General features: G+C 39.0%; 1 protein-coding gene across 1 annotated transcript in view; it reads right to left on the reverse strand.

Annotated features, from left to right (window-relative positions):
• Positions 1–1,404: 1,404 nt before the first annotated feature.
• The window catches only part of KIAA0556 (KIAA0556 ortholog), a 45,855-nt gene continuing 34,578 nt past the window's right edge, over positions 1,405–12,681 (reverse strand). Inside the window, exons 17-24 of the mRNA XM_030460050.1 lie at positions 10,439–10,596; positions 10,056–10,120; positions 9,288–9,398; positions 7,378–7,517; positions 6,295–6,396; positions 5,485–5,645; positions 3,133–3,221; positions 1,405–1,834 (exon numbers count right to left, since the gene is read on the reverse strand). Coding sequence (XP_030315910.1) covers positions 1,779–1,834; positions 3,133–3,221; positions 5,485–5,645; positions 6,295–6,396; positions 7,378–7,517; positions 9,288–9,398; positions 10,056–10,120; positions 10,439–10,596 — 882 coding nt within the window. The 3' untranslated portion in view covers positions 1,405–1,778. The remainder of the gene's footprint in view (positions 1,835–3,132; positions 3,222–5,484; positions 5,646–6,294; positions 6,397–7,377; positions 7,518–9,287; positions 9,399–10,055; positions 10,121–10,438; positions 10,597–12,681) is intronic.

The raw sequence follows: 12,681 nt of genomic DNA on the forward strand, positions 1-12,681 counted from the left end.
GATGGATTTAAGTTCTCTTCCAGCTTGATGCAATTGTTTCAGGAGAACAAACAATGTGACAGCTCTCATCTAAAGGCTGCCTATATGACAAATCTGGGGTTGTGTCTTAAAAAACTTGCAACAGCCTCTCCTTTTCCAAACATTTGTATCTGTTCTTAGCCCTACCAATAATCTTCCTTCCAGCTCCTTCTCTTTTGTCATTTTGGGAGTTGCATGTAGCAGTTGCCTGCTTTGGAGCAAAAATGAAAACCTGATTCCTGGCAAAGGTATTCTTGCAAACAGACCAGGGGAGACAGTTCTCAGAACAACAGAGGGATCTTTTGTCAGTGCAGTTTGGGAAGAGCCTTCAGACAAAGTACAGTTTACTTGTATACAGTAGTTTACATTTAGAAGTGCCTCGTGTTTAGTACAAAATCCATTTTCTTGCTTTGTAAGCCCACAGAAATCTAGGAAATGCATCTCGTGCCTTTTCAACTAAGCTGACAACAGCCCAGAAGTATGCTTGGTGTAAGCAAATATGCAAGATATTGCACTCCTGATTTTGTACAATAAGGGAAGCAGAACATTTTGATTCTGTAACAGAAGCAGCAATTATGTACCTTGTTTCCTGTCTAGAAGCATGTACTGACTGCAGTGCATTCACTTCTGTCTGGAAACAATGAGCAAGTTCTAAACGAGAACAAAATCTTCTATGGAAGAGATTTACAGATTGTTACAACCAAGAAATCGTCAATGAAAAGTACATTTGCATAGCTAAAAATCCTGCAGCATAATTATCTGGTTAAATTTTTGGTTAAATGACCACATAAGCAAGGTATTCTCAGTCTAAAAATGCTGTTCCCTCCTTACCTCCTGCTAGTTAAAATGCAATTACCTTTTCTCAGAGTGAGAATATGTTGCTGGAAATGGGTCTGGCTGGTACTGCACTGAGGTGTGGACTCTCTGTTCATGTAACAAAATTCAGGCAAAACAGGGGAAAAGAGCATTGCTCTGGAGCAGGAGAACTCATAAGAATGTGTAGAGCTCCTGTCAACAGCTCTCCAGGCATAACATCATTTTGCTTTTTTCATGGTAGTGAAATAATGAAAAGAAATAATTATTTCACTGCAAAAGATGAAAGAAGTGACAGTTGAAACTTCATCATTAAACCATGATAAACCCATTTCCTGAGTTCCATTTTCTAAAAGCATTAACCCCACTTCTGCAAGCCCAGTGAGACTTCTCCAGGTGTCAGAAACAGCATCAGCCCCTTGGGAGAGCCAGAGCATCAAAACCCACAGTGGCAGCCCAGAAACAGGGAGATGAAAAATTCCTCTAAGTGCAGTTCCCAAATAATTATCTACAGGCAGAGACAAAGCAGAACATTTCTTCTAATGAGAAGCTTTGTGATCATCCAGCTAGGAGTTAGGAATTAAAGCTTGAGAAATACTCTGAATGCCTCTCATGACCATCCTGCTTCACCCAAGTTCTTGGAAGCTGGCAGGAACAGTTGTCAGTTAGCAGTAAGGTTCCCACTCACTCCTTTTTGTTCTTCCCTGGATTTTCAATTAAGAGAGGGGGAAAAAAAACTAGGCAGATTATAAAAAAATCAGAAAACTGAATTATTTGAACTTCATACTGCAGAAAATGTGCTGTAGTGAATCAAAGTTCCTCTTCAAAGATGATCCAGCAGCAGCAGATATGGAAAATCTTCCAGTTGGATGATGTATTTCTTGAAGAGTTAGATTGGAGGTGTTTGGGGCTGGAAGTATTGAGGACTTTCCAATCCCAATCCCTTGTTATCTTCTCCTCCTCTGCAGTCCTGTTTCACTCAAGCAGGTTTTGGGACGCAGAGCTGTTAGGGAAAATGGAGTGCTTGTTTTCAGAGTTATTAACAGTGAAACCACAGAGCCAAATGAGGAAGAGACATGCCCATTTCTCTTCCCCTCCCAGAAGGAAAGCAAAGCTACTCCTCTCAGTAGTGTTTCTTATGTTGACAGTGACTGATGACGATTTTCTCACAGCCCCATGGAATCACTTTCCTCTGGAATCTGACACAGATTCAGTGCTGACACTGGAGGTTGATCCTTCCTTCCAGAGGGACCCCAAAGGTCTCCTCCAATTCAAATCATCCTAAAATGTGTGTTACCAACCACTGCAGCAGACACCAGTGAGTAGTGCAGGAGAAGACAAGGGGCAATCCTCACCCAAGAACTAGACAGGCATTCTGTGTCCTTACTGTGGGGACAAAGGATGAGACAGCCCTGGTGATGAGAGCTTTTCTTTAGTGTGTCTGCCCCAGGAGGTCATTACAACAGGCACAGAGATGGTCAAAATACTTCTGGTGCAGCCAGTGCTCAGATACTAATAACTTGAAGCTGTGTTTGTAAAGGCTATGGCATTTCAAATCTTTCTCCTCCAGAACTGTTATTAAAAGCCAGCAAATAATTTCTGTAACATTTTCGAGAGAAATTAATGGGAAAAAGTGTCATGCTCAGGAGAGAAAACCAATCATGAATATACCAGCTTGGCTGAGAATTTGTAATGTATTTAGGGAGCTGTTCTGAGTAATTTACAAGGAGTGACTGGAACACTTCAGACTATAAATACAATCTACTTTCTCTCCTTGGGAAAAAGGGAGGTTGCCTTTTTAATTATCACTTTGTAAGAGAAAAGACCAACCAGGAAGACAGTGGGAGGGATAAAGTCAATATGTTTTCTCCCTGGTTACACTAACCACGATTTTAGATTTGTTTGAGGAGCAACAAACAGCTAATTCTTAGACACAGATGCATCACCTCTAAAGCTGCTTAATGCAAGGAGCCTGTAATTCCAAAAGCTATCTCTGAACCTTCACAATTAATACCAGTTTTCAGTTTGCCTTTACTCAGTTTCTTTCCTGAGGACTTGTGTGGATGTATCAGTATAAGGGGTGATTACAAGCCAGAAATGTCTTCAATTTTTATTACCCACTTTCAGATTTATAGAAAAAAACCAAATCCATGAGAATACAACATTCCTGGTTTGCTTTCCTATGCTAGAAAAAGTAGAGCTAAGAAGAGCTGTGCTCCCACTTTCCCCAGCTTAGGTTTCTCTCAATGTTCATTTCCCATACTGTTTGTGTAAAAAAAAAACCAAGGAGAGAGAACAAACCTGGGTTAGCCACAACCTGCTTCTTCTTGCTGTTGGTGACAATCTCATTTTCATTCATCATTCGTACATCCTGATCTCCCATGTGACTGCTGAAAAGATTAAAATCAGTACATTAGCCAAAATAATCATCACTGAAAAGTTGTGAGAGTCCTGGAAAAGGTTATCAAAGAAGTTACTCAGTCCTGGAGGCTAAACAAAGCTATGAAGCACAGCCACAGCACGTGAGACTATCTAGAAAAGAGATTTTGTCAGCATCCACCTGAAGGATTCCTTGCCAGTTTTAATTAGTGGCATTCATTCAGGCATACATTCAAATATAAATATCATATTCACTTCACAAGTTTCTTTCCTGCCTTTAAGCACATTAACCAAAGTGAGATTTTCAAATGGTGCTGTTAGAAGAAGGCATAAAAGTCCCTATATGGAACTTAATGCTGTTGTGTAATGTTGATACAACAATATTTGAAAATTTTCTGAGCTAAACAAAGTTCATTTACTGTGACAAATTGTTTGCAAGCTGCTGAAAAATGTTAATGTTTTCTTTTGGGGAAAGAAAAACTTCAAAGTTAAATTAAATACATTACAGAAAAAAAAAATGAGCTGAATGGAAAGTTTTAAACAACATCACTAAATAACTCCTCCCTTTCAAATAGGTAAAACCAGACCAGCCATGTCTTTGGGGGAAAAAAATGTTCTTTTTCTACAAATAAAGCACAAAAGAGGTTTCTAGTTTTGGAGATAAATGTAATGTCTTTCAAACTTCCAAGTGAAACTCAGGAACCAATAATGAAGTAACTCAGACTGTGCACTATTGATGATAACATCAGAATCAGGTTCAGGGCTCATAAAATATTAAGCAGTGATATGTGGAAGAGAAGAGGCCAAAACCAGAAGCAACAATATAAAAATCTCAGAACATTTTTAAAATGGATGGGTTCTATCCAGCAGGTAGTAAGGGATCTGTCTTCTACTGCTCAAGTACCCTGGATTTTATCAGGGCAGGAGATGAAAAAGGGAAAAGAAGATTGGAAAACAGGCTAGGAAGAAAAACAAAGCCCTGCACAGAAGTCAGGAAGGGGAGAGACTCAGCATGTTCTTCACTGTAAAACAGATCATGTCATTTGTGTGACCCCAAAACTAAATCCCACTAAAAACTAAATAAAGAGTATGTCTTATAAATCTAGGATGCCAGCTAGTGCTGCTCTGCTGGAAGTGGAATCATTTTACTGAGAGATGTTAAGCTGAAGAAAGGAGAGGTTCATTTCTCCTCCTCCTTTTAATATCCCACTAAAAAATTTCTTTAAACTCACATTCCCTCAGGACATTTTCATTTCAGTAACTTTTTAGCTAGAAAAACCATTTACCTCCAATTTTTACCATGACAACAGAGCCACTTGTACAAAAACATGAAGCTACCACAACACATCCAAACAATACAGATTTATTTGAACATCTGACAGTACCAGTGGCCAGCAGCCAATGCTTTAAAGAAACAAAAGACAGCAAATCCTGCAGGCAAATGGTAACTGCTGTTCTTAATCAGGGCAGCTTACATTCCTTCCACCTATTTCTAAATATCTGAATATTCTTCTGACAAAACTGTGCCATTTCTGAATGCCAAACTGTTGTCTTTTTTCCTAAGTGATGTATGTGCACTTGTGCAATCTGTTAGCTGTGCAATCTGTAACAATATTTATTTCTATAAGCTTTCATTTTTTCACTCTTTAATCTCATTTGAAGTAAACTGTTCTTTCAATTTTTATTTCCTTTGCTAGAAACTGCCTTTTAGGCTGTATCAGTCCTGGCATTCTACATATAAGTGCATTTTTCACTGCATGTCATATTTTCAGGGATATTGCCATCTTACTGCCTTCCAGTGCCATTCCTCTGCATGCAATTCATTTCTCATTAAAGTATTTCATTACATTGGAACATTTATAAAACTACAGAACGTTGGTTCCTCAGTTAGAATCTGTGCCAAATTAGAGGACTTTCTTTACATTTCAGGCCTGGTTCTTTTACATTAACTTTCTTTATTTTTCCTTCTTGTAATATCATTGAGATGCATCATTTTTTCTCTAAGGAAGCCTGAATTCTGTTTTTTTTTACTATAGCCTTCCATGAATACATATATAAACATGAATCATGACTCCCAGTAAGTGCTAAAAAAATGCTTACAAACAAAGCCACTAATCTGGTCCTGATATCTAAAATCCACAGGTGACCATTAAGTGAACCTTAGAGTGCTTTAGAGGAATCTTCTGTAACAACACCCATAATGCTGCCATGAGTCACATAAAGTCATTACTTGCAAACAAGACATTTTCCTCAAATCAAGAGCCACTCACATACCTAATTACAGTTCTCTTCTCCTGATGGCAAATCTTCTCATCATCTGTGAAGAGAATGGTGTGATAGGGGACCACTGGCTCACAGGTTGGGAGGATGCCTGGTACTACATGGTTCACCATATCCAGAATCCCATTGTACACAAGCAAGTCATCCACCAGAAGCTAAAGATATGTAAAAAAACAAACAAAGCACCTAAAATTCAGGCATTGCTTTCACCAGTTGTCTCTGTCAATTCACTACAAGTCATTTTGCCCCTTCTCTTTCACAAGTCTGATCATTGCTTTAGCTTTTGGTCCTTCAAGCTTCCATTTCTCTCTATATACTGCTGGGTTTTGATTATTTTTTTTCTTCAAGATTTTGTCTTCTCACTGATGTTTCTAATGCAGCCTTCAAGTAGGTAATTAAAAATGTATTTCATGTTTTACATAATTGCTATTCCATCAGCTGGAGTGAATCACTTTTAAATCTAGGAATTCATCAATCTCACCTCACTTCAGCTGTCTTAAATTTGGGTTTCTGGTTTAAACACAGACCTGCTCTCTAGTGAGTGGAAAAAGGAAAGCATCACCCTGTCCTTAAGACAATTATCTAAGAAAAATGTCACATAAAACATTCTTTCCCAGGACAAGAAAGGGAGGACAGATGACTGGCACAGATTAGTCATGTTGATACCAAATGCAGAGTTAAATGAGATGAATCCCATCCTTTGAGATTCTATGGAATCACACTTCAGTAAACTGTGAAAATAAGTGCAGAAACCAGTGAAGCTGACTCATCAAAACATACAAGATGCATGCAAAAATTACTTACCCCAAATTCTTTCACCCCCCTCTTAGGTGTTTTGGCATAATTCCATAACTTGATCATTGACACAGTAGTAGGTACATCAAAAATGACATATACCCTATTCACCTGTAAAAGAGAATTTATTTAACAACACAAATCCTCCTGGTGCAGTTAATTCTGTGCTGTTCCTTTCATCAGCTACTATATCAATTTTAGGCCTACATATCTTTAGCTTCATTTCTAGCATCCTCTGCAGCATCTTCTGATGCACTGGTGAAGATATTTTTAATTGGGTTAAATCATGGTTTTTTCCCTTTAACTGGAAAAAGAAAGGTAGATGTGCCCTACAGAGATGCTTTGATCTGGGATTTTCCAGAAAACAATTTGGGCATAATTAAGTATTGAGTAAGGATTTTTCCAACACAGTAAATTACAGCAGATCCCATGCATCAGGTTTACATTCTGTAACTTTTGAAATTAATCCATCCTCTTCTACAGAATAAATGCATCTCTGTTATGTTCATAATAAATGCCCCCTCCCAGAACAAAGCCAGAACTCATCAGTTTATCTACATTTCTCTTTAGATATTTCATACCCCATAGTTGAACTATGGGGTTTCCTAAAATGGCTGAATTAGGGCCTTGGGACATGAAATCCTAAGTCTGTCATCTCAAATTTGTTCTTACAAAAAGCAAGGAATGTTTCTACAGCAGGGAGATTTTTTTTTTAACATCTCATTATCTGTGTTGAATGCAAATTCCTGAATTAGAGATCAGAGCCTGCACCTGCCTGAAAGGTGTTTACTGCACAAAACAAGCATATTAAACTCATTTGTCATTATCTTTATCACAGCAACTGAAAAAAACAGCAGAAGAACTTCCAAGACTAGCAGAGATGTCACACCATGAAGAAAGAAGGAGATTAAAAACCCAGGAAATCTATTCTGCTGCTCTCTATGCAGCCAAGAAGAACTGTCAGAAGACAAACTTCTGCTAAAAGGCACTGATTTAGTATCATTTACTAATGGCAAATTTACCTAAAAATACTGTATGCTGCCAGCTACATCTGTGCCCAGCACTAAAATGGAATGAAAATGGAAAACATACCAAACCAGGAAGAATTGGTGCAAGCCACATATGTCTGCCATCAGTTGTGTCATTTACCCTGTCAATCAGTTTGTCTGGAGTTCTGATGTCCCCAGATACACCTTCTAAAATGTTGACACTATCTGGAAAAGCAGCAATATCTGAAAAACAACTTTAAGTATAAATAACCAAAAAGCTTGTTTCAGAAAGACCATATTTAAAATTTTGTGCTTGCTCTTCTAGATTCCACGAGCAGGAGAACTTAAAATTACTCCAAGTAGTTCACATAGGAACTTGGGGGCACAGCTTTAAAGACTTGCAAAATTATTCTCAAAATAGGAATAAATTACCTATCTGTGTTTTATTTCTTTTCAAATATGTATTCCCACTGCATCAATAGAGTTCCCTTGTCAGGAATAGGCACTTCCCAGTTTTTGTGCAAAGCTCTGGGTTTTTTAGCATGAACTGGTGAAAAATCAAGGACAAGAAAAGCATCCTGGCAGGAGGCAGTCATCAGTCAGACCTCAAAGGTTTCTGATAAAAATTAGTAGCTGCCCAGTGAGGGCTTCTTTCAGCTCTTTGGGAAGAAAAGATGAAACATTCTGTGATGTTCATAGGATCTGTTCATCTGTTCTAGATGAAACAGGCTAAATAATCAGATTTTCTCCATAAGAGAACAACATGGAAATTAAAATTATATATATGTTAAAGACCTGCAAAGAAGTGTGGATGGGTGGCACTGCCATCAGAACTATAAATCCCTAGCACTACGGTTTCAGGGACATTTCTTTGCCTTGGTCCTTTTTTTGACTCTGTGAGAACCTATAAAGACTTGAAGGAATAACAAAGCAATGCCTCAACTGGTTAAGAAAAGCTCACTCCAGCCTCAGTACTGAATTATCACATTTAGTACTGCACTAAGACAAATGTTCTCTGGTGGGGATGCTCATACATCCAAACCACACTCCTGTGCAGGCAGAACTAGGCAATCATTCAAAAGGAACTGAGCTATCTTTACCTGGGCTGGTCCCACCAAGACATGTCATGTAAAAGCTCAGTTAGAGATGCTCTCTTCTTAAAAAATAATTTGCTACCACTTTTCAATTTCAAAATGCTCCTTCTCCATTACAGATGTCTGGAGTTCATCGTGCATCATATAAGATACAAACAGCACTCAGCAAAAAGCCTTTACTACCCTTTTCATTGTATTCTCTATTTATTAGGCAATGAGGATCTTTAGAGAAATACAACTCATGCAGCATCCCTGCTTTGTATCCTTCCTAGTTAGCTAAGAAACTATTTCTTCCCTGGCACTGAACTTTGTGAAATTATACTTTGGGGTACAAAGCTTTCAGCTCTTAAGAGAATAGCTGGTACAGAGCACTGGCACATCAAGTGTAACCCTGATGACCACAAACCTTTCAAACATGTCCTTCATTCCCCTCTGTTGGTTACCCAGGGAACACTGAATCAAATTCAAAGTTTCAGCCCTTATCTTTATGACTTGATCAGGTGTCTAGAATAGCCTAAAGCTCCAGAACAAGAGTTATAAAAAAATTCTTTCTTGTGGAGTAATGAAAAGTTGCATTACAAAGAACTGAACTCAACCTTCTCTTACATATTTGAAGCTCAAGAAACTTTTTATACCACACATAAATGTTGATAGTCAAAAATACCCCATCTTTCTTAGGCTTTCCCTTCTCTAACCTTGTCCTGCTGTGTTGGTGCCTTCCATTTAGAGAGAAATGCTCTGAAAGTATAAAGAATACATAAAACCATGAGGCAACATGTATCCTCACACAACTACAGGGGAACCACAGGGGTTAAACTGGCAATTTGGAGGAAGGAGGCAGGGATGCCAAAGGATAATCTGCCAGGGAGCAAAGTGTATCTGGAGGGGACAGAGGAGCTGCAGGGCCTCAGAAGGATACTGTTCTCAGTCAGCAAGATTTGGTCTCCATGTTCATTGAACAACTCCAGCCCATTCAGACCGATGTAGTAAGGGTCACCCCAACTTGTCAGAAGCTGAAACTGGAAAATAACTGAGAAGCAAAAAGCTATTAAGGAAAATGTTGGTACTGATGCTTTGCTCTGCCAGACTAATTTGGAGTTTCAAAAGTTATTGTGCAGCCCACATCTCAATGACAAACATTCATATTTGCAGTTTAGAAGAGTGGAAAAAAAATCACCTGTGACTTAACTTGGTTAGAATAACCTAATGGATTCTAATGGGACCAAGCATGATCACAAAAGCTGTGCTTTATCAAGGAAAACTTCAGTTTAAAAGCCACAAACATTAAGAAAATTAGCAAAAATATTAAGGAGTTCAGATCAAACTTAATAAAGACACAGAATGAGACAAACAGTCAAAGATGCCCAAAAATACAAAGACTACTTCTAGCTTTGTTGGGCTGGCTGGATCCTCTGCTAACAGACCTCTAGCTCCAGCATGGATGACTTATAAAAAGGCAGGAGAAAAAGCTGCCAGAGTTATCTGAAAACAGGTCACCCGTTCATATATGATGTTCCATTTATTTGTTCTTAATTCATACTTAATGGAAGTCTCTCTCATATTCTTGGTATCTTCTTCATCTTTACAAGCACCAGAAATCGTTGCATTCCAAAAGCTCAGGACTCACAACCATACAATAAACCTCTAAAATAATTCCATCTGACAAGAAAACATCAGAGAAGGATACAACCACATGGCATTAATGGTGCTTCATAGTCCATACTAGCTTGTTCCATTCTCTTTGAAATAGTCCTGCCAAAAAAACCCAAATAAACAAAAAGACCAACCCTGTAGACTGAACAGTTTCTTTATGTACTCTTGACTCATTCAGAAAAGAACAAAAGCAAAGACCTAACCCTCCACAAACATCACTCCCTTTCTGTAGCCAGGGACTGGCTTGTCCTCTGATCTCAGTAAAATCTGATGAGCAGGATGTAGCTAAAACCCAAGGCAGCATTTTGCTGGGCTGCACATTTGAACCCAGGTGCCTCATACAATTGGCTCCCAGAAAGAACACTGAGCAGTCAAGAGAAATTGTGTGTGTCAGAGAGCAAAAACATCCCACTTTACCTCCTTTGTGCTTTCTTATTCATCTGGGGCTGCAGGTAGTCAAGAAAGAGAATTTCCTGGGCAAAGTCGAAGTGGCAGTTGCCTGGTCCCTTGCGGATCAGAAAGCCCTCTGGTGGGGAGACACTGGAACCATCCAGCAACACATGGACTACCTTGGCCTTGGTAAAAAAAAAATTCCCATTAGATGACATGGCATCACACTACACAAAATAAAACAGATCCAAAACTACTACATTCACTCCAGAGGCTGAAATAAACGTCAATATTTTTGTTATATTTATCTCATCATCATATGACATCCTTTGGCAAAGGGCAGCTTAAACCAGGAGATACAAGTTGTAATTCAGAGCACCAGAGCTGACACTGAGTGGGATAGGAGAGATTTGGGGGGAAAAAAATAAAAAACATATTTTGAAAAGATTTTTCAATTACTGCATCTTGCTAGATCCCAGCAAAGTGAAACTTTTCTTCACTGAACAGCTTATCAAACACTGGAACAGGCTGCCCAGGGCAGGGGGGAGTCACCATCCCTGGAGAGACTGAAAAGCCCCATAGAGGAGGGACTGAGGGATGTTCAGTGCTGGGCTAATGATTGGACACAATGAACTGAAAGGTCCTTTCCAACCTAAATGTCTCAAGATGATTCAGTGGGACAGTGCTCCTGTCCCAGAGGGGATGTGGGGAGACATCCTCAATTCTGACTGCCCAGCTCAGGCTGGAGCTTGCCTGGAGAAACCCCATCACCTGGGGCTCTCTCCAGAGCAGACTCTTCTGTGTCTCTGTCACATTTACAGAAAGCCTGGGTTTCACCACTTCTATTTAGCTTTGAGCAGGATCTATTTAGCTTTTTGGCAGGATCTATTTAGCTTTTCCAGGATCACACAAACTCATCTACCAAGCTATGCCCTGGGTAACCTAAGGGCATATGAAGGAAGAGGAGGCAATCCCAGCAGGCACAAAGAATTGAGCCTTGTCCCCATCACAGTTGCACAGATTGTCATACAACTAAATAATAATAATAAAAAAATAATTCAGACACTTATGTAGACAATGCAGGAGTCCTGGCCCCTTCCCCCAGCCCCAGGAGCTGATCCCAGCCATGTAGCAACAATTATCACTGCATTTTGCCCTGGAATTTGCTAAACTACAACTAATGTTAATCACAAGCAGCATTTACTGCACTAGGGTTTGCACTACCCCTAATATCTGTAAAATACATCAAGTAGCACTGTGAGTAAAGCTTGCTGATTAATGGACTAGATTCATTTAGTTAATCAAAGTCTTAATTTAGTCTAAAGGTAACGGGAGTCATTTTTCTAAACTGTGGATTTGCTGCTGATGTCTATATGATAATCTGAGGCTAATTTAGTTTTGTATGCAAATATTTCAATTTTCATTATTAGGATTTCTATTGAAAAATCTGTGCAGTATTTTTAGCTAAAATTCCAATCTTAGGTGTCTAAGAAGAAGTTAAAAACATTGAGTTTTCTGCAAACCTGTGTATTATCAGTGACCTGATTTTCATAACAGCTCATAGTTTTTTCCATTGGTAAATGACTTTTTATTCAATTACCATTTTAAGTAAGCTACACATTCCTTGATTTGAAAACTTTGGGTACTGTACTAGACTGGAGAAAGTGCTCAGTTCATTTCCATACAGCATGAAGATTATTCAGGAGGGAATGTTTGAGTAGCACATACAGAGAAATAACTATGTATGGTTTCATTTTAGTAAGTTTGGGAACAAAGAAGGGAAATCTCCAATTTGTATCACAGACTCTTCTGCATGTTGCTTTCCAGCTGAATCAGTCTGCCAGGAGGCAGAAAGGAGAAGTAAGGAGAAGAAGGGAAAAAATCCACTGCAATATATTTCAGTTTAGGAAACACGTATTGACTGGGAAGTCCAGAGACCTGGAGATGAAATCTTACCTATTATACCACAGCTGCTTATATTTATGTGCCCTTTACAGCCCTCATGTCCAAGTCATTTTCATCATCTGAGAAGGCACTCAACCATCACACACAGCATTTTACAAATCACATAACAAAGCTTTCACAAGGTAATTTTTCCCAGAGCTGGAAATAGCAGACAAGCCTTCATTTTGACAGTCACTGCCATTACCCCCTCATACTAAAGCTATGAATAGAATCCACCAGGCTCCAGCTGCCTACCAAACCATTACATCTCATGCCCAGGCACTGGTTCTTAGAAGGAACAGCAATACTTCAAGAGACAGATGGCA

This window comes from Calypte anna, chromosome 14, assembly GCF_003957555.1.
Source record: "Calypte anna isolate BGI_N300 chromosome 14, bCalAnn1_v1.p, whole genome shotgun sequence".
In the NCBI taxonomy this organism is placed as follows: domain Eukaryota; kingdom Metazoa; phylum Chordata; class Aves; order Apodiformes; family Trochilidae; genus Calypte; species Calypte anna.